Source organism: Malania oleifera, chromosome 9 (assembly GCF_029873635.1).
Source record: "Malania oleifera isolate guangnan ecotype guangnan chromosome 9, ASM2987363v1, whole genome shotgun sequence".
NCBI classification, from domain to species: domain Eukaryota; kingdom Viridiplantae; phylum Streptophyta; class Magnoliopsida; order Santalales; family Ximeniaceae; genus Malania; species Malania oleifera.
Window position 1 is genome coordinate 63,737,970 of NC_080425.1, and position 23,632 is coordinate 63,761,601.

The window sequence follows — 23,632 nt, forward strand, 5'->3', positions numbered from 1 at the left end:
CTTTCACGGTCCCACTCTTATTGACCCATCACGATCCATTCTTATTGACTCATCGCGGTCCACTCTTATTAACCCATCGTGGTCCACTCTTATTGACCCTTCGCGGTCCCACCTTATTGATCCATCGTGGTCCCATCCGTATTGACCTTTCACGGTCCTATTCTTATTGACCCATCGCGGTCTCACTCTTATTGACCCATTGCGGTCCACTCTTATTGGCCCTACGTGGTCCCACCTTATTGATCCATCGCGGTCCCATTCGTATTAACCTTTCACTATCCCACTCTTATTGACCCATCGCCGTCCATTCTTATTGACCCATCGCGGTCCACTCTTATTGGCCCTTCACGGTCCCACTCTTATTGACCCATCACGGTCGCACCTTATTGACCCTTTGCGGTCCCATCTTATTGACCCTTCGCGGTCCACCTTATTGACCCTTTACGGTCCCACTTTTTATTGACCCATCACGGTCCCATCTCATTGACCCATCACGATCTCATCTTACTAACCCTTCGCGGTCCCACCTTATTGACCATTTGCGGTCCCACCTTATTGACCCTTTACGGTCCCACTTTTATTGACCCATCACGGTCCCATCTCATTGACCCATCCCGATCTCATCTTACTAACCCTTCGCGGTCCCACTCTTATTGACCCATCGCGGTCCATTGTTATTGACCCATCGCGGTCCACTCTTATTGACCCATCGCGGTCCACTCTTATTGACCCTTCGCGGTCCCACCTTATTGATCCATCATGGTCCCATTCGTATTGACCTTTCACGGTCCCATTCTTATTGACCCATCGCGGTCTCACTCTTATTGACCCATTGCGGTCCACTCTTATTGGCCCTTCGCGGTCCCACCTTATTGATCCATCGCGGTCCCATTTGTATTGACCTTTCACGGTCCCACTCTTATTGACCCATCGCGGTCCATTCTTATTGACCCATCGCGGTCCACTCTTATTGGCCCTTCACGGTCCCACTCTTATTGACCCATCACGGTCGCACCTTATTGACCCTTTGCGGTCCCATCTTATTGACCCTTTGTGGTCCACCTTATTGACCCTTTACGGTCCCTTTTTTATTGACCCATCACGGTCCCATCTGATTGACCCATCACGATCTCATCTTACTAACCCTTCGCAGTCCCACCTTATTGACCCTTTGCGGTCCCACCTTATTGACCATTTACGGTCCCACTTTTATTGACCCATCACGGTCCCATCTCATTGACCCATCACGATCTCATCTTACTAACCCTTCGCGGTCCCACCTTATTGACCCTCTGCGGTCCACTCTTTTGATGCATTTGGCCCGGTCCAGAATCAGCGTCTTTTATCTTTGCAGGTTTGTTGCCACAAATAACGTAGGAGAGCTCCTACTTTTACTTTGAAGTAACGAATCCTACAAAGAGAGGCAGCTGTGGACACCCCATTTTTACCCAAGCCCAATGTTATTATTATATTTACTATTATTACCATTATTATTAATATTATTATTATTTTATATACTATTATTGTTACTTTGTCATTATTATTTTTACTATTATTACTATTATTAGTAGTAGTAGCATTATTATTATATTTCCTATTATTATTATTATTTTGCTATTATTATTATTATTTTTTATTATTATTATTTTTATTATTCTTTTTAAATATTATTATTATCACTTTAGTATCTTACTATTGTTATTATTATTATTATATTACTATTATTATATTTTTTTTTATTTTCATTATTTTTGTTATTTTTTAAATATCATTGTTATTATTATTATTATTATTTTTATTGGTATTTTAATTATCTTTATTATTACCTTATTTTATTTTTATTTTTATTTATTATTGTTATTATTTTTCAATATTTTTACTATTATTATTATTCCCACTTTATTATTATTATTATTATTATTATTATTATTATTATTATTATAATTATTATTTTATTTTATTTTTAGCCTAGGGTTTTGGGGTTGGGGCCTATTTAAAGGCTCCTTACCACAGCCAAAAGAGGGAGCCGGGGGCGTGCACAGCAGCACGCAGAGCACAGCAAGGGCAAAAAAAATTCTCTGATTTTACTCTCCCCTCTCACAACCCTAGCCACTCATACTCCCAGCCACCCTGCCCTCTCTATCTCTTCCTTAATCTTCACTTCGGCCAGCTCCAATTTTTGCGGCGATCACAGCAACCACCACTGCTGCAGCCCTCCATAGCAGTTGCTGGAGTCCGTGAACACCCGAACAGCAGCAACCCGAAGCTCTGCTCCATATTCCGGCCGGCCACATCTCTCTCCCGCGGCTCTGTCACCCTCTTTATGCCGCCATCCACCGAGACACCAGCAGGCAGCCGTGCCATCTTCTCTGCATCCTCCACAGACCCGAGCCACACCAGAGCCGACAGCATACCAGCTCCGGCATATTCCTGCTGCTGCCGCATGAACCGCCACTTCTCCGGCCACTCATAGTCTCCGCCGCTTTCCCACGAGCCTCCAGCAACCATCGCCGTCTCCGGCATCCTCTCAGTTCCGCGGTACTCCGCCACTGTAAGTTTTCCTGTACACACTCACACACCCAGTAAACACACAAACACTGCACATACTGTTGCACTTACACACACACACACACAATCTGCATATATATATATATATATATATATATATATATATATATTTTATTATGTTGTTATTATTATTATTATTATAGATTGTGGTATATTTAACTGTCCCTGTTCTTTTTTTATACGTATATATCTCACATCAATTTATTTCTTTTGCAGGATTTTTCTTCCGTTTTGTAGCAATATTTATTTAAGTTATATATAAATTATATAGATTTGATATAAATTTGTCTTTTATGGCAGAATTTTTCTTCTTTCTAATTTTAGGGAGTCCATATTATTTCTGTATTGGTATTTAGGGTTTTAGGCCATATTCATTGTTGTGTGTGTTTTAGGGTGTCTTGGTTATTATTGTATTCATTTTATGTTGAATAATTGTAAATTCATGGTTGGGTATTATTTTTGGTTGCCATATTGAATAGGTACACATTAATTTTGGCGATAACTTGTTTCCATAAATTCAATTATATTCTTGCTATTCTCATTAGCTTACATATTTTAATTCTAAATTTGATTTGTTTCCTTAGTTAATTGTTCATACATGCGTGTGTTTGTTTTAAGGAAAGTGTTATAAAATATGTGCATTATATGTAACACTACTATTTATAATATGGTCATTATATTATCATTACTATTGATATTATTTATTATTATTATCACTATTGTATTTATCATTATTACTGTTAATATTATTAGTATTACTCCTATTATCATCATTCATTCATTCATTATTATTATTATTATTATTATTATTATTATTATTATTATTGTCCTTACCATTTATTAGCATTATTATTATTATCATATACTTTTTTTTTACTATTTTCTATATTTGTATTTTGTTACAGTATTTAGTATTCATAGTATTTTTGTTAAGTATTTTCGTGTGTTTGTCCCTATGATTTTATTGCGGGGGTATGAGCCTTCGGGCATCACATACCCTAAGCTCTGAGGGAATACATATATAGATATTATATTTATTTATTTATTATTTTATTTATTTATTTATTTTTCACATGTATTTATAAATTCATAAAAAGGAGTAATTTAAAGACTTATTAGATTAACTTAGGGATAATCTTAAATTAATTAGGTACTGTTCGTAGGAACGGGCGCGTAGGGGGTGCTCGTACCTTCCCCTCGCGTAACCGAACTCCCGACCCCAACTCTGGTAATGTAGACCGATTCTACTCCTAACGGGGTAGTAATCATGTGTTCTAACCGCACTAAAGGTTAGTGGCGACTCCAACATTCCATGTTTTTCCATGAAAATATTAAAATTGATTTTTGATTTCGCTGCCCAGGGCACACGCGCCCCCGGGACGTCGCGACACTTGTTTCCTCTGAAACAACACCGATGCTCCCAACGGTGTTTTGGAAGGGTGAACACATTCCGCTTCCAATTCATCAAGTTGTATTCCCAACTCTACTATCTTTGGAGGTGCAATCTGACATGGCCCTTTAGCAGGTGTGAAATTAGGAATAGCTTCCCAAGAGGGGGGGTAAATTGGCTTTTAAAATTTTCTTTTAATTCCTTTTGAGATACCTTAAACTTCTTTTATTTATTTTAACCAATTCTTGACTTTTTTGTTTAATTCTTTAATCAATCGAAAACTTAGCTCTTTTATCCAATCAATAACACAATTAAACAATCAATTTATTTGTCAAGTACAAGTTAAACAACAAACAATCAAACCAAGATTTAAAGTATTCAACACTTTGGTAATATAACAACTTTAGATGGTTGTTTGTTTATATTTGCCAAATTTGAACGAAGCCCTGTAGTGAACGAGAATTTATGCTTGCTGATGCAAAGCCCCGTATAGATGAATCAAATCACTCTTTCCAAATATTTAGAACTCAAATAAACTCTTGGTAAATTTATCTTTGGGATGTTAACCAAGTAATGTACTCCCGTAAGGTTTCTGCAAGATATGGTGTAACCAACGTACTCCCTTTTGGTTTCCACAACCCAAATCAAAATTAAACCTTAAGTTTGTTTGATTTCCAAATATATGTAGTTTATATGATTTTCAAATTTAAACCATTCACACAATTTAAATATGCTGAAAATAAAGAGTAAGGGAAAGAGAGAATGAGACGGAGATTTTTACGAGGTTTGACTTATACCCAGCCTACGCCCTCGCATTTGGAAAACCACCAAAGGATTCACTAGTTCAGTTCCGTTAATGGGTGGAACAATACTGATTACAACACTCCTTGGTTAAGGCTAGAGCTCGCCTTCTCCAAATGATATCCCCTCGTTCGGTCACTCCTTACATAGGCTAGAGCCTGCCTCTCTAAGCAATATTCCCTTGCTTAGCCAACGATCCAAACACCTTGGAATGTCAATGAACTACAAGAAATACAAGATAAAATCTTCGTACAAGTATATTCTCTCAAAGAGCAAGTTAGTACAATTTCAGCACTATATACTTTGAATGTAAAATATCAATATGAAATACAATGAAGCTCAAGTGTAGAATTTAGCAATATCCTTCTTAGAAGAGGATTAACAGTAGGAACTCAGAGAAAGAAGGATCAGCACTTCAGAATTCTCAACAAAATAATTTTTCAATGAGTGAACAAGAGAGCTTTGGAAGAACAAGAATACTTTAAGCTTTACAAGCAAATTTTTCTTTTATTGGATGAGTTTTGATTTGCAAAAACATGTATTTATAGGCTTTCAAAATTTTTTCCATGTTGCAAAAGTTTCCTTTAAGTGTTTCCCAAAATTTTAGAAAGTTTAGAGCTCAAATGGCTATATTTTAAAATATTAGAATTTTAAAAATTTTCCCGTTGAACAGTGTTCAGTCATCTGAAGTGTCGTGGTCAGTCAACTGAAGTTCCTTAAACCCTTAAAAAATTGAACTGGATATAGGATCAATCAACTAAAATCAGGGTTCAATCATCTGATGTTCTAGGTTCAAATGACTGAAGTCGCAAGTTCAGTCGTCTGAACTTGCTGCTGTAACTTTCTGCCTGTTCTGTCTTGTTCTTTGTCAACAGTGACCCCGCTTCAATGTTTTGGACATATATTTTTCTATATAACTCCAAATTAGGTGTTCTTAGTTTTAAATGAAAGCTAAGAGAAAATCCTACAACTTTATTGTTGGCCACTTTTCAAAATAATGAGCTTTTGATAGTGAAAAATGCACCTGAATATGGCTATATAAAAACTGACAGCAAATGGAAAAACTCTTTTTGATACTTTTCATTCCAAAAATGACTCTAACCTTTTTAAAATAATTTTTGATCTTATAAAAATATTTTTCAGGTATTTTAAAAATTATTTAGGTCTAAGTTAACCTAAGAGCTTCAAAATATTTCAAACGATAATTTAAACATCAAAGCACTTACATGAAAACTACTAAAACTTTTCTCATTCTAGGTTCTTGAGTCTTCATGTTTTGTTTCTTCAAGCTTCCATCTTTTCTTCAAGCTTTCATATTCTTTGAGCTTTCTCACTTTTCTTTTCTTTGGCTCTTTGGACTTTACTATGCCTTGGCTTTCAAAAACTCATTCATGTACTCATATTCTTCAAGGTTTCATATATCATCTTTAAATCCATGCTTTGACTCTTTTAAGCTTCATTTGATCCTTGTGAGCACTTTGACCTTGCTTTCTCATATATGAGTCCTGAAACAACATTACTCACACAAATATGTTAAATTTCACTTGTTTGTTAGCATCAAAATAAGATAAGAAGATTTTAAACCTTGTAAGGCCAACAAGGTGGTTTCACTCCTGATAACAACTCGATCTCATGCTCCACAATCCGTCGTGCAGGAAAATTGTGAGGCAGCTTATCCGGAAACACCTCCTTGTACTCATCCAACACTGCTTGGATGGTTGTAGCCTCTAGCTCTTGGCCTACTTCTTTGTTTACCACCATTGTGGCTAGACGTGTCTGCTCACCCTGACCCAATCCCTCTTTGAGTTGTATGACTGAAAGCGACTTCCCGTCGTCTCCTTTCATTGCAACGAATTGCACCATGCATGAGTGATCTTTCGTCAGACATAGGGATCCAACTGAAGGCATCAGCACTACTCTCGTCCCCCTTAGGAACTCCATTCCTAGAATGACTAGAAAGTCAGCCAATGACACCGCTGTGAAATTCGCATGACCTTCCCACTGTCCAAGCTTCATAGTCACTTGCTTGGCTACTCCCAGAGTAGGCTGGGCTATAGAGTTAACTGCTTTCATGCATCCTGTATCCTTCTATAAGGATAAGTTGAGTCTCCATGCTTCCAATTGTGAAACAAAATTATGAGTAGCCCCTGTATCCACCATAGCGTGGGCACTCTTTCCATTGATCCCCAAGTCCACAAATATTAACCCTTTTGCTCGTGTAACTTTCAATGCTTTTTCTTGCTTTTCCAATGTGTTCACTGTTAGACCAAATAGTTAAAGGTCTTTCATTCCTACTATGTTTTGATGTATCAACCCATTAGCTGCTCTCAAGGTCACTAACGTTTCTCTAAGATTTGTTTCAGGTATAGAGAATGGCATCTGAACCAACAAGCAGTCAAAACAACTCATGTCATGACCAGAAGCACAAGTCTCTCAAAGCATTCATAAACAATACAACAAATGTACAAAAGTCATCTGAAAAATGAGTGCATAAAATAAGAGAGATATTGTCTTGTAAATATCTGGTACATAAAGTGAAACTCAATACTAAGAGTAAGAAAGGGATGTATCACACACACACAACAAAATACTAGTAAAGTCATTTAAAAGTATATAAAGAAACCCCCAAACGGAAAAAAACCTCCTTAGAAACTTAAAAGGACAAAATACTAAGAAGGAGGATCTCGTCGACGAGTTTAGTACAAACTTCGTCGACGAACACAGGGTTCTCGTCGACGAATAGATCCCGAGGGGCATCTGAATTCAGAGCCACAATTCATCGACGAACACAGGTCATCGTCGACGAATTTACATGAAGGACTCGTCGACAAACACAAGGTATCGTCGATGAAAATATACCGAGGGACATCTGAATTCAGAACCAACAACTCGTCGACAAACACAGGGCTTCGTCGACAAACACAGGGCTTTGTCGATGAACGTCGAGTAGCAGCGAACATTAAATGTTGTGAACGACTATTTTTGAATCTTGTCTTACATTCATAAATGCCCAACGGCTCTCCAGCATTGCCTTTATCCATTCAATGTATAAATAGGAGTAAATGGCATTTTACTATCTATCTAGAGAAATCATTTTGAAACAAGAACATTCATTAGTGTTGTCATCTCTAGGGTTTACTCACAAACTCACTTACCCTCTTCTTGCTACTCTTAGTACTGCATTCACTTTATTGACAGAGTATATTGAGTAAGGATTTTATTGGTTTAACTACCTCAAGGGAGTATTCAAGCTTACACTTAATCTTCATCTACCTTTTTGTAAACAAAGGCTCTTTGTGGGCTGTTCTTTGGGTGTCTCTAAGTGAGCACCTTGTTAAAGCTCTTTGTGAGCAGGTGTGTATTGGCTTCTCCGCCTGAAGGAGGATTTTAGTGGATTTTGGGAATCCTTGAGTTGGTCTCACGGCGTGGACGTAGGCGAGGTGCCGAACCACGTAAATATCAATGTGTTAAGCTTTTCTTCTCTCTTATCTCATTTATATTGTTGTTTTGATTTGCTACATTTCCTTTTACACAACAATTTATGCACTTGCTCTTGGTAAGATTTTTGTATTTGTAGAAAGTAATCTCATCACCAAAGAAAGTCTATTCACCCCCCCCTCTAGACATACTACCAGGCCAACAAGTGGTATCAGAGCGCCAGTCGCTGAAATTCGAAGTAACATCCAGGCGAAAAGATCAACATGACAGATATGTTTACCCAAGGTCAGTCTGTGGACCGCCCTCCCAAGTCTTTTGGGATTAACTACCCAGCATGGAAGGATCCAATGTCCATTTTCATCCGGGCCTATGACTACCGTATGTGCAATGTCATCACTGAAGGAGACTACACCTTCAAAAACGAAGACGGCGATGACATACCCATTGGGAAACTTCCTGAGGCAGATGCATTGTTGGCACAGCTCAACTTTAAAACCAAGAATTTCCTGTACTGTGCCGTAAGTGATGAAGAATACAACCGGATATATGGTTGCAACACGGCCAAGGAAATGTGGGAAAAACTTCAGGTAACAATTGAAGGAACTACTTAGGTAAAGAGATCTAAAATTTATATGCTTGTAAAGGAATATGAAATGTTCAAAATGGAAGAAAGTGAAACATTCACAACTATGTTCACACGATTCACACACATCACTAATGGACTAAAAGCTCTCGGTAGAGAGTACTTTATGGAAGATAATGTGCAGAAAGTTCTTCGTTCTCTACCAACATCTTGGCACGCAAAGTCCACAGAAATTGAAGAAGCCAAGGACCTCTCAAAGGTCACACTTGACAAACTAATTTGATCTCTCATGACCTACAAAATCAAGAAGAAAAATGTCGCTGCTGAAGCTGAAACACCCAAGAAAGCTATCGAAATTTCTCTAAAAGCCGGAAAGAAAAAAGTGATCATAGAAGAAGAGGAGAATGATGATGATGACAAAGTTTCCTTACTGACCAGAAGATTTAGAAACTTTCTAATGAACAAATGAAATGGAAAATCAAAGGAGAAAGGAGAATTGAGCATCAGATGCTACAATTGCAAAAAGATCAGGCACCGCATGACCGATTGCCCTCTCTTCAAAAACAAAAACAACAGTCAACAAGGAGACAAGAAGAGATTCAAAGTAATGAACGCAACTGAATGGGATGAACTAGATGGAACCTCAACCGACGAAGAAGTTGAAGAAGAAATCGCTCATTTTTGCCTCATGGCAGACGAACTAAGTGAGGTAAGCTCCGATGACGAATATCTCCCTTTATATGAGGAACTAGAAGAAAATTGTAGAAAACTCTATGTTGAACTAAGAGCATCTAAAAGGAAAATCAAACTTTTAGAAAAAAATTATTCAAAATGCAAACAAAAACAGATTTGCTCGTGTGATACCTTGAAAGCTGAAAATGCATCTTCTAATCTTGAAAAAGAAGAGCTTTCTAAAGAATACTCAAAATACAAAGAGTCCTCTCAAAAAGAAATTGAAAGCTTGAAAAGTCAAGTAATTGAATTTCTTCAAGAAAACTCTTCATTGAAAAATAAAGTGGAGGATCAAAGCAATACCATATATAAATTTACAAATGGAAAGGAAAATTTCGATAAATTGCTTGGAGCCCAAAGATTTGGAATTTTCAAAGAAGGGTTAGGATACGACCTATCATCTTCCGAGTCAATAGGATTTGCAAACATCTATGCTAAAAGGAGCTCTGTATCAAAGAAAGGTTTTACACCTAAACTAAATCCCTCACACGCAAATAAAGTCTGTTTATATTGTGAGAAAAAGGGACATGTACGATTTACTTTCCCATTAAGGGGAAATAGAGGAAAAAATATGAACTACAAATGGGTGATTAAAAACACTAACCCAATAGGACCCAAGAAAATATGGGTACCAAAACAAGTTACTTGATGTTATGTGCAGGTGTGCTTAAAGAGCAACTCCGTAAAGAACAAATGGTTTCTAGACAGTGGATGCTCAAGACACATGACGGGAGACGCAAACAAATTCCTCTCCCTCTCATACAAAAAGGAAAGGCTAGTCACATTTGGAGACAACGCCAAAGGAAGAATCATCGGTAAAGGTAAAATAGGTAATTCTTCCCTAGCTATTGAAAATGTTGCTCTAGTTGACACTCTCAAACATAATCTGCTAAGTGTTAGTCAACTTTGTGATAAAGGGTTGAATATCATTTTCCAATCCACAAAGTGCTTAATAAATGATTTGAATGGAAATACAATTCTCATAGGAAAACGTGAGTCCAACATATATACAATTGAATTTGAAGAAATCACAAGTTGTAACATTAAATGCTTAGCCGTCACAAATGAAAATTGTTGGTTATGGCATAGGAGACTAGGTCATGGAAGCATGGATCTTCATAATCTTTCATCCAAGGATCTAGTAAACGGCCTACCAAAAGACAACTATGTGAAAGACAAAATATGTGGTGCATGTCAATATGGAAAATAAGTTAAGTCCTCCTTCAAAACTAAGAAAGTAATCTCTACATCAAGACCCCTAGAGTTAATTCATCTTGACCTATTTGGACCTAATGACATTGCTAGCATTAGTGGAAAACTGTATGCATTTGTTATTGTTGATGACTTTTTCAGATTTGCATGGGTAATTTTTCTTGCCAATAAAAGTGATACATGTAATGCATTTATTCATTTTTGTGGAAAAATCCAAAATGAGAAGGGGATATCAATTGTACATATTAGAAGCGACAGAGGAAGAGAGTTTAGAAATAAAGAACTTGAGGACTTTTGCAACGAAAATGGATATTCTCATAACTTCTCTGCACCAAAAACCCCACAACAAAATGGAGTTGTTGAAAGAAAAAATCGAACACTCCAAGAAATGGCTAGAACAATGCTCAACGAACATAATTTTCCAAAATACTTTTGGGTAGAAGCTATTAGCACAACCTGCTATGTTTGAAACCGAGTCACTATTAGATCCAAAATAGGAAAAACCCCATATGAAATATGGAAAGGCAGAAAACCTAACATATCACATTTTAAGGTTTTTGGATGCAAGTGCTCCATGTTAAACGATAGAGATCATTTAGAAAAATTTGATTCAAAATCCAATGAAGGGATTTTCATAGGATACGCAATGAACAGTAAAGCATACAGGGTATTCAACAAGAGGATTCAAACCGTTCAAGAGTCAACCCATGTCGTTTTTGACGAAGCAAATCCTTACACATCCAAAACCCCTATTGAGATAAATGAAGAAAACCAAGTCACTACCTTTAGAATTGAAAGAGAATTAGAACAACTCAAGATAAATAATGATCAAGTCATGAATCATCAAGATACAAATGTAGATCATATATGATCTTCTCCTCAAGAACCTAACCAAGCAGAAGAGAAAGAAGATCATGAATTACCCAAAGCATGGAAATTTGTAAAAAATCATCCAAATGATCTCATCATAGGAAGTCCCTCTCAAGGAGTCAGCACCAGATCTCACCTTAGAAGTGGATGTAATCATATTGCCCTTATATCTCACCTAGAATCTAAAAACTTTGAAGAAGCTGAAAATGATGCAAATTGGATAAATGCCATGCAAGAAGAATTAGATCAATTCGAAAGAAACAAAGTATGGCACTTAGTTCCTAAACCCAAAAATACCACAATAATTGGTACGAAATGGGTATTTAGGAATAAGAAAGATGAAGATGGAAATATTGTCCGAAATAAAGCTAGACTTGTAGCCCAAGGATACAACCAACAAGAGGGTATTGACTACGATGAAACTTATGCTCCTGTAGCTAGACTAGAGGCTATCAGAATGCTCCTTGCCTTTGCTTGTTACAAAAACTTCAAATTGTTTCAAATGGATGTTAAAAGCACCTTTTTAAATGGATACATAAATGAAGAAGTTTTTGTTAAACAACCTCCTAGCTTTGAGAGCCACTCTCATCCTGATCACGTATATAAACTCTCAAAAGCTCTTTACGGATTTAAGCAAGTACCAAAAGCTTGGTATGAACGTTTAAGCAAATTTCTTCTTGAAAATGGGTTCACAAGAGGAAAATTTGATACCACTTTTTTCTTAAAACATAAAGAGAATGATATGCTTGTTATACAAATCTATGTAGATGATATTATTTTCGGGGACACAAATGAAACCTTATGTCAAGACTTTGCTCAAACTATGCAGGACACATTTGAGATGAGCATGATGGGTGAGCTAACCTTTTTCCTAGGATTACAAATCAAGCAAGAGGCACGAAATCTTCATAAATCAGGCCAAATACGTAAGGGATATGTTAAAGAAATTTAACCTTGAAATGGGAAAATCTAAGGAAACTCCTATAAGTGTCACAACTAAGCTTGACGTTGATGAAAACGGGAAAAACATTGACCAAAAACTCTACCGTGGCATGATAGGCAGCTTGCTATATCTCACCTCCAGTAGGCCTGACATTATGTTCAGCGTTTGTCTTTGTGCTAGATTTCAATCTTGTCCTAAAGAATCTCATCTTCTTGCAGTTAAACGAATCTTTAGATACTTAACAGGCACTCCTGACTTAGGACTCTTCTTTCCTAAAAATGCCCCCTTTAATCTCATATGCTACTCTGACGCTGACTACGGTGGTTGTAAAACCGATAGAAAAAGCACTAGTGGAACATGTCACTTCCTTGGACACTCCCTTGTTTCTTGGTTTTGCAAGAAACAAACCTCCGTAGCCGTTTCCACCACCGAGGCTGAGTACATAGCAACTAGTAGTTGCTGTGCCCAAGCCTTATATATGAAACAACAACTTGAGGATTTTCGAATCTTAGTTAAAAGTACTCCAATTCATTGTGACAATACTAGTACCATCAACATTTCAAAAAATCCATGTCGTCACTTTAGAACCAACCACATTGAAATTAGGCACCACTTCATTCGAGACCATGTCCAAAAAGGAGACGTCGAGTTGGTTTATGTTCCCACCGAAAACCAACTTGCCAACATTCTTACTAAGCCTCTCAATGAAGAAAGATTTCACAAAATTCGGCACGCCCTAGGCATGTGCACTCCTTCGGACATACTATAGGGCGTATGTATTTTCCACTCTTCCTTCCCCTACTCTTCCACTTTTATATTTATCTCTTTTCTCCAGGTTTTCGTCGACAAACACAGGGTCCTCGTCGCCGAGAAACCTTCATCATTCGTCGATGAATATAGGGTGTTCGTCGCCCAAAAATTTGCCTTTTCGTCGACGAACTCAGGGTTCTTATCGACGAATTTTGTCGGGGTACTTATCTCTTAAAGTTAAAAAAAATAGAAACCCTACCCCTCTCTCGCACCTCTCCCTCTCTCAACCCTGTGCTACACCCTTTGCCCTCCTTGCACCGTCGCCTCCCACCACCACCTTCCTCTTCCATCTTCGCCGTCAGCCCTTCCCTCCCGCACGCCACCACCTATCTTCTCCCTCACCTGCCTCCTCCCTCTAGCTCCCACATCTTCCCTCTCAACCGCCCCTCTCTCCTCGTCCCTCCATGGCTCCTCACCCCAAATGCCGGCACCTTCAAACTGAAGCCGGCGAGGGATCCTCTCGCCCTGCCTGCGGTCCCCCTGCCCCTGCCTCCGGTCCCCCTATCCTTGCTCTGGCCAACATCGACCCCCACTTCATCTCCTCTGAAGCCGCCCACTGCTACAAAACCGAGATTGTCAAATGACATGTCGTATATGGAAAAATAGTACCCTCTGAGTTTTTACAACTTCATTTCCCTGCTCTTCTCACCAAGATTCAAGCTCTTGGATGGGATGCTCTCTTTAATCTCGACGACTTGGTTTATGACGATCTTATTCGCGAATTCTACGTGAATTTTGTCCCTTCTTATTGCGGCAGTGCCGCTTACTCTACCGTTTGGGGCACCATCATTCAGCTGTCCGATGCTACTTTGTCCGTGGTACTGGGTTGCAATTCTTATCCTCTTCGTGGCATACCAAAGTCCTCCTGGCCGACCCGCTTTGACTGGTTCGACTCCCACACGGCACTCAAGCTTATTACAGGTAACCCTCGTATCTCCGCACTCGCTCGCCCAAAATCCAAGGACCTCACTGTGGAATTTCGGGTCCTCCATCACATCATCACATATAACCTATGTCCTCGAACTGGTGGCCGAGATGGGGTTACCCTCAGCGACATTTTTTGCATGTATTGTCTGTGGGTTGGCCGGGGTATATATCTCCCCTCCATCATCATTCAAAACATGGAAGAGGACCTCAAGCGGCAACGTGGCTATCTCCCATATGGTCGTCTTCGCACCACCTTCTTCCATCACTTCGACCTTATTCGTGCCGGCCTTTCTTGTATTTGTCCTATGCTCGAAGATATTTATACTGAGGTGACTCTTCGTCGCATGCACTTCGAGAAGGATGAAGCGACTAACACATGGGTCAAAGCTCACGAGCAAGGCCTTATTCCTGTCGATGAAGTTGAGGCTGACCTAGCAATCGAAGACGAAGCCGAAGTTGAAGAAGGCGAGCCCGAGGACCCTGTCTATGGTCACATACTGACACGTCTAGATGAGCTTCAGCATACTATGACGCAGTTCGAGCGTCGCCATCACCATTGGTTTGACTCTATTGATGCCTCTATTGCTCGGCTCGAAAGCGCTAACCGCGCTCGTTTTGACACTCTCGACGCATCTTTTTCTGCCTTTTTTGATTGACTCGGTCGCCCTCCCCAGTAGCTTGCTATCTAGGCTAACCCCCCAATTTTGATTATGGCAAAGGGGGAGAAGTGGTTTTTGATTCAGTGTCCATATGTGGTTTTTGATTCAGTGTTCAAATGTATGCAGATGTAATCAGAAAACAACTCTAGTTGATGCTATTCACTTGTTGTAAGCACATTATATAATTAGTAATGGAACAATCATTGCATCTTTTTGAGTGTAAATGCTCTATCTGCATATTTGATTGATTGATATACTGAACTGTTATGATTTATGCATGATTAAATGGAAACTATCACACTTATAAATGACATGCTGCCAAACTTTAAATAAAATACTCTTTCATAAAATGCTAACATTAAGGGGGACGATTTTATAGTAAACTGTAAACCATTCTATTTAGTAAGGGGGAGCATTTATGTTTTTAAGAGACACTAATGGATTGCCATCATCAAAAAGGGGGAGAATGTTAGACCAAATAGTTAAAAGTCTTTCATTCCTACTATGTTTTGATGTTATCAACCCATTAGCTGCTCTCAAGGTCACTAACGTTTCTCTAAGACATGTTTTAGGTATATAGAATGGCATCTGAACCAACAAGCAATCAAAACAACTGATGTCATGACCAGAAGCACAAGTCTCTCAAAGCATTCATGAACAATACAACAAATGTACAAAAGTCAACTGAAAAATGAGTGTGTAAAATAAGAGAGATATTGTCTTGTAAATATATGGTACATAAAGTGAAACTCAATACTAAGAGCAAGAAAGGGGTGTATCACACACACACAAAAAAATACTAGTAAATTCATTTAAAAGTATATAAAGAAACCCCCAAACGGACAAAAACCTCCTTAGAAACTTAAAAGGACAAAATATTAAAAAGGAGGATCTCGTCGACGAACACAGGGCTTCGTCGATGAGTTTAGTACAAACTTTGTCGATGAACATAGGGTTCTCGTTGACGAACAGATCTCGAGGGGCATCTGAATTCAGAGCCACAATTCGTCGACGAACACAGGTCATCGTCGACGAATTTACATGAAGGACTCGTCGACGAACACAAGGTCTCGTCGACGAAAATATACCGAGGGACATCTAAATTCAGAACCATCAACTCGTTAACGAACATAGGGCTTCGTCGATGAAATTGCTGAAGAGATCGTCGAAGAACACAGGGCTTCGTCGGCGAACTTCGGGCAGCAGCGAACATTAAATGCTGGGAATGACTATTTTTGAATCTTGTCTTACATTCATAAATGCCCAACGACTCTCCAGCGTTGCCCTCGTCCTTTCAATGTACAAATAGGAGTAAATGGCATTTTACTATCTATCTAGAGAAATCATTTTGAAACAAAAACATTCATTAGTGTTGTCATCTCTAGGGTTTACTCACAAACTCACTTCCCCTCTTCTTGCTACTCTTAGTATTGCATTCACTCTATTGATAGAGGATATTGAGTAAGGAGTTTATTGGTTTAACTACCTCAAGGGAGTATTCAAGCTTACACTTAATCTTCATCTACCTTTTTGTAAACAAAGGCTCTTTGTGGGCTGTTCTTTGGGTGTCTCTAAGTGAGCACCTTGTTAAAGCTCTTTGTGGGTAGGTGTGTATTGGCTTCTCTGCCTGAAGGAGGATTTTAGTGGATTTTGGGAATCCTTGAGTTGGTCTCAAGGCGTGGACGTAGGCGGGGTGCCGAACCACATAAATATCAATGTGTTAAACTTTTCTTCTCTCTTATCTCATTTATATTGTTATTGTGATTTGCTACATTTCCTTTTACACAACAATTTATGCACTTGCTCTTGGTAAAATTTTTGTATTTGTAGAAAGTAATCTCATCACCGAAGAAAGTCTATTCACCCCCCCCCCCTCTAAACATACTACCAAGCCAACACTCACCAGCCACATTGAACCCACCCTCGAGGCATGATCCTTTTCCTCCTCGCTTCCCACCCCTTTTCTTGAAGTAGAAGCTTATAAGGCATTAAGTAATCCCTTGTGTTAACACTCACTCACTCTATGAGATCCACCACACAAGTAACATGAAATTTTACTCTTCGCTTTTCCATTGGGTGTGTTGAACCCTTGAGACGACGAAACTTCCTCTGAGGTTGATGATTTAGAGTCGGCTCCCCCACTCTAGGATTGCCCTTCTTGAAAGATTTTCCACTATTTCCCTCTCTGTCAAACCGTTTGGATGAAGCGGTATCATCACTAGCGTAGTCAATCAAGTGTTCTGCAGCAGCTTGTGCAATTGACAAGTCTTGAACTCTTTGCCTATGAAGTTTTATTCTTGCCCACGGTTTCATCCCCTCAAGAAAATAGAACAACTTGTCCTTCTCCGACATATCCCGAATATCCAGCATTAAAGTAGAAAATTGTTTCACATATTCCCTGATCAACCCCGTATGCTTGAGATCTCTCAATTTTCTCCTTACATTATACTCAACATTCTCAGGAAATAATTGAGCCTTGGGCTCTCTCTTCAAGTCTGTCAAACTATCGATTACATAGCTTCCATTTTCAATCTTTTGGTACTTTGTATGCCACCATAGTTTGGCATCACCAACCAAGTACATGGTCGCAGTATTCACCTTTGCATGTTCTGAGGCCATCCTCACAGCGCGAAAGTACTACTCCACATCAAATAAGAAGTTCTCTAACTCCTTGGCATCCCAAGCAGCCCCACACGTTCTGGGTTCTGGCACCTTGGTCTTGCTAACTCCCGGAGTGTTGGAGTTCCCTATAGCAAGAACCATTAGATTCACCTTTGGATCCAAATCAGCCATCCGCGACTGCAAAGTTTCAACTATGTGGCAAAAGTCCTCTAACATGTCGCCTATCAAACCTGCTTGATGTTCTTGTGATCCCATCACTTCATCAACAAGTTCTCTCTTCTGAGCCACCTTCACAGCCACAGTATTGGTTGTTGCCTCAACCTGTGCTTCTAGCACGCTGATCCTCTCAGCATTATTTGGTGCCATGGTCACTTACTAAAGCTTTACAAATCTCACAATGAAGGCAATCGAATTCATGTAGCAACTCAACCTTGTGCTCTGATACCAAGTGTCACGGTCCGACTATTTTCACACCATTGTGAAGGGTTGTGCGGTGCTAGCTAAAGCACTCTTGTTTAACTAGCCAGCCTATTTACCAACATTCATCCAAGAAACGCTTTCATTAACATTCAATCAAATGACAGCGAAAACAATAATCAATTCATGAAAGTCGTGGCAAGCAAGCAGTTAACATTGAAGCAAACGTAATTCATTAACAACACCTCCGTTGACATTATGTGCTTAGTGAGGGAGATAAGTAAGCTAAACACGTTGACAAAAACTAGTGAGTTTTACAATGACTGATGAACACTCACCCTCCCCTAAAGTGGTTTTTATGTAATTATCATCCTAACACTATGAAACATCAAAGTGACCGAGTAGTCATACTGTCTTATTTGGCATACAAAAACTCTACTAATAGAAAATAACTCTAAACTAGTATTTACATGATGAAAATCCATCATAAGTACACGAAATAAGCGGTCCCAAGCAAGCATATCTAGCAGCAGCAATTAGAAATTAAGAGCTTTTTAATAATCACAAGAGACTAGAAAAGCGTTAAAATAATATTCCACACATTTTGCAATTACACCACCGCACAGGGCACACCATATCACTGCATTCATCCGTCGTACAGGCAATTCTTTCCCTTCCAAAAATATTCTTTTTCAGGCGATCCGTTTCCTATTAACAGGGGAAAACTTACAACCCCTTCAACCAGAAAGGAGAAGAAAAAAAAATCTTGCAATCCCAAAAGAAAAATATTATTACAGCACAAGTTGACACAATCAACATATACAATTGTTACGGAAACGAAAAATAATTGAAGCCATGAGCTAGTAATTTTTTGCACAGGTTGGAGTCCCAACTGGTAGCTAGCTAGTTGCCAAATTCCCAGTTCCCTATTCCCTTCTCCAGCATCGCCTTATTTATCAAGCTAGGGAGATTAACTGAAGATTTAATACGCTGTGATATGTGCGGAGGCATACTTGTTGATTAGGGCCAAGGCAATGCTCGTCATATGAGCAACTTTCCCCACTTGCTTGCGGACGGTAGTCTTGACATTCCCATTGGCGGCGTTTCCAGCAAACCCGTCCATGCAAGTATCGTCATCGGTCAATGCTGCACTCACCCACGTTAGAATATTGTTCATTTTTAGTTCAAAATCGGGGGCTTTAATGTGACCCATCTCCTCTAAAGACTCCTGCAGCTCGTCCACCGATTCACTCATCAGCTCAACACAGTCCTTCAAGGCTGCAGCCTCTTTAGACCTCAAGCCTTGGCTTTTCGACAGCTCTTTTAACGTTGTTGATGCTGATTTCGCATCTTCGAGAGTCACGGAGAGGGCAGTGCAGGCCAATCGTTTGGGACTGGTTTGGATTTCACTTGCGTACTTGGAAAGGGAGCTGTAGCACAGTTGAGGATATAATGTGAAATTGCATGAAGTTTTGATGTAGCCGGTGTCCCCTTTCTCTGGGATTGGTCTAGTAGCTAAGCAGGAGTTCTTGTAAGCCGCCAATTGAAGGAGGATGAGCAGAGCTACTATTGGGAAAAAAGATGAACCTTTCATATCTGTCACTGTAGAAAAAAAGGCAGGGGAAAGTAGGAAGATTGATGAAATGCTGGAAAGGAAAAATCCCCATATATATTGAAAAAAGGCTGTAGTTGTGGTTCCCACAAGGAGGAAAACAGGTTTGAGAATCTATTATATAGAAATATATCCATGCCCAAGAGATGAGTTTCTCTACCATATGGATCAATACTAGCTTTGTGTACAAAACAAAAACTATACTTAAAAAAAAAGAGAGGGAGAGGAGGGGGGGGGGAGGGGGGTGGTTCTGCATTTATTTATTTATTTAATTGTTGTGGCCTTATGGGCGTGTGCGGGTGGGGCTGTAACTTATCAAGGATTTGTGGTCATAGATGAGATGATGGAAGTCCAATCAAGGCACTTCAACTTCCATGGACAGGATAATGCCTTTGTGACCATGTTTTAATGCGATTGCCGGGAGCGTTGTTTGGATTTGCAGCCGAGCTGACCCTCTGATTCTTCTAGTTTGAGGTCTGAATCAAATGCGCGGGCAGGCATGCCTACCCTTAAATAAAACGGGCACTTTGGCAGCACACACTTTTACCCAATTTTGTTGCAATTCCGTGCTCTGAAAATCAAGAATTTATTTGACTTTGAGGAGAACTGAGAATTCTCTCCAGAGAGTGCTAAAATTTACCAGGAATCCTAATGATAGCCAACATCTACCAGCTGCGCCTTAACTACATATGCCAACATCATATTTAAGATGGAGTATTCTTTCACTGGGTCATTCTAGTCAAATCAATGCGCCTTCAGCAGCAAATTACTTCCATCCAATGAACAAAGACAAAGTGGAGACAGATAAAGATTGAGATTCAAAGAAAACATCAACCGTACGTAAAGAAAAAAGCAGCTTAATGAGTGGACAGAATAAGATTATGATAACAAGTGATTGCTACTTTTTTATAGAATAAATAACCAAAAATTCGTGCACGAAATTAATTTCTAAGCAGAAAGTCGTAGTTAGTTCACACGGTGCCAGTCTCGCCCACTTTCCTAATTATTAAGCACTCAAGCATTGCTTTAACTGATTCAGGTGGTATCTGGGGCAGAACTAGCAAGCAGACGAATGAGTCGCATTCTGTCTATTAAAGGGGATGAAAGCTCTTTTTTCCTTCCATTGTTACATGCTCAAACTTAGCAATTGTTTTCCCTTGAAATAGAATTTTTATGTTTGAAAATGTGTGTAGTGAAATTTTTGTGAATTGTGTTTTCCTTATGAAATTTGCCCCAAGCTTAGGCATTTATTTACAGCCAATCGAAAGAAAAATAAAAGAGAGCGAAGTACGCACACAATAACATAAGTGTTTAGAGTGTGTGTCCCAGAGTTTTTTCCCGTTTTAACTTTTTTTAAAAAAAATATATAAAATAATACCTCATTCTGGGAAGTATTTCCCAGAATGACTCTGACGTAATCTCGCTAGTCCAAGTAGCGATTTTTAACCAAATCTCGCTACTCCAAGTAGCGAGATTTACACGTGTCACTGGGGTTTATTTTTCGTGCAGAACAAATCTCGCTACTTGGAGTAGCGAGATTTGGTTAAAAATTGCTACTCCAAGTAGCGAGATTACCACGTGTCAGTGCAGAATATTATTTGTAAAAGACAAATCTAATTATGTGTTGTAAAAAAATATTATTTAATATATATATTTTAAAAAATGAAAAAAAAAAAAAACTGGCTTCCTTGTACTGTAGTGTTTTTGACTCGTTGAATGAATTGTCTCAGGTGGACAGCCACAAAAATGATAAATAAAGATGCAGTCATCGATTCTCCCGAGAGGCCGTGAGTAAATATTGATGACAAATGACGCATTTTTTATACTAATACTTGTACTTGCTCTGCTATTCAGCCCAAGCCTGGCTGAGGAAGAGTTACGAGACGTAAAACAAAAAAAATATGCAGATTGGCCCGTGCATACTATATTGAATATAATGATTCAATCATTCATGATAAGATCAATAATAAGATAAATAAGTGTTGGAATATTACTTCAAGAATTGAAGTAATATTCTGAAATCCAAAGCTACGCAAGTTAAATTAGAAGAAGAGAAGATTAGCTAATTAGTTAGTTTTCTTTATTCTTGATTCTTATATTATATAAATACAAACATATACTCTGTATTTGAAGCAGATTATAAAGAAAAATTTTTCAACTTATGTAAAAACTTCACATCGTATCAGAGCACTTGCTTCCCTTCCGCAATTTTTTTTAATTTTCAAGAAACCACGAAAGCTCTGTTTTTAGCCAGACTGCGCCTCAAAATTCTGAGCAGTACGAATATTCAGAAAAATTCGGACGCTGATCAAGCGAAGCTGATAGATTAGTATTCTGTATCGGCATTATTCTAGTATCAAATTGCAAAGCCTCAAGTGAATTGCTTTTATCTTTGGTCTTTACAAAGAAAAATTCGTTGATCTGCAAATTTTTTATATTTCTTCGATAAATTCCATATATGACTTCTGCTGATAATTCTACCAGTTCTCAAAATTGTCATCGTATGATCAATCTTTCTGATGATTCATCCAGTCCATATTACTTACATCCAAGTGATAATCCTGGTGCATTACTGGTTTCTCAAATTTTTAGTGGTGATAATTACATTGCATGGAGTCGGTCAATCACCATTGCTCTAACAGTTAAAAATAAGGTAGCATTCATTGATGGCTCGATTCTTGCTCCTTCTATAAATCAGTGTTCTCACCATACTACATGGCTGCATGCAAACAATCTAGTTCTTTCATGAATATGTTTTCCATTTCCAAGAAAATAAGAAATAGTCTTCTCTATGTTACATCTGCTGTTGATATTTGGAATGAGCTGAAAACAAGATACTTACGAAGTGATGGTCGCAGAGTTTTTCATCTTGAAAAATCTCTTAGTTGTATTACTCGGGGTTGTTTATCAATTACTGAATATTTTAATTCATTCAAATCATTATGGGATGAATATATTAACTACCGACCATTCCCTACATGTAGCTGTGGTAAAATGACAACTTGTACCTGCAACCTGTTTGATTTTTTTTTTGTTAGACAGCAATCTGATTATGTGTTGAAATTTTTGATTGGTCTAAATGAATTCTATGCTCCAATTCGAAGTAAATTGCTTATGATTTCGCCATTACCAAGTATGGCGAAAGTATTTTCTTTACTACTTCAAGAGGAAAGTCAAAGACAACTAAATAATGTTGTCAGCAGTGAAACTCATGCTTTGATTGCCAAACAAAAGATTCATCCATGTGGTTTTTTGAACTTCTCAAAGGATAAATAGAAGAGATTTTCTCTATACTGTACACATTTGTTGATACAATGGGCATACAATAGAAAAATGTTTTCATCTTCATGGTTTTCCTCCTAATTAGACTGGACCAAAAGGAAAAAGGAAGCCACCTACTGCACATGCTGCCATGACAACTCCTGAGCTTTCTCTTCAACAGAGTAATGAGGATCCAAAGTTTCTTTTACTTATGAGGAATTCAATAAATTTCTAGCACTTGCAAATTCTACTTCATCTCCAATATCTCATCAAACATCTTCTCTGGCTGTTAACTTTGTTACTTCTCAATTTTCTTGTAACCGTTCAAATTTTTGTTATTTAGTTTCTTCATCTCTGCAGAATGTACATTCATGGATTCTAGATACAGGTGCAACAGATCACATGATATGTTCACCTTCATTATATTCTTCTCCACTTACACCAATCAACACTTCCATAAATTTGCCAAATGGAAACTCTTTTCCAGCTTCACATTGGCAGTATTTGCATTTCAAATATACTGTCTTCACATAATGTGTTGTGTGTTCCCAGTTTTTCATTCAATCTGTTGTCTGTTTCTAAACTAACAAAACAATCTAACATTTGTGTTTCTTTCTTTAACTCATATTGCCTTCTACAGTACCAATTAAGAAAGAAGATGATTGGGACCAATTAACTTATATTGCCTTCTATAACTCATATTGAGAAACATGGACTGTACCATTTGTCTCAAGTTCCTTCAAAGGCTGCTACTCACAATCAAGCGAAGTTTCATTCTTCATCTTTG

At 38.4% G+C, this 23,632-nt stretch overlaps 1 protein-coding gene across 1 annotated transcript; it reads right to left on the reverse strand.

Annotated features, from left to right (window-relative positions):
• Positions 1 to 18,738: 18,738 nt before the first annotated feature.
• Positions 18,739 to 20,467, reverse strand: LOC131164375 (21 kDa protein-like). Its single transcript, XM_058121516.1, has one exon. It carries the CDS (start codon positions 19,564 to 19,566, stop codon positions 18,955 to 18,957), a length of 612 nt encoding a protein of 203 aa, XP_057977499.1. The 5' UTR covers positions 19,567 to 20,467; the 3' UTR covers positions 18,739 to 18,954.
• Positions 20,468 to 23,632: the final 3,165 nt, after the last annotated feature.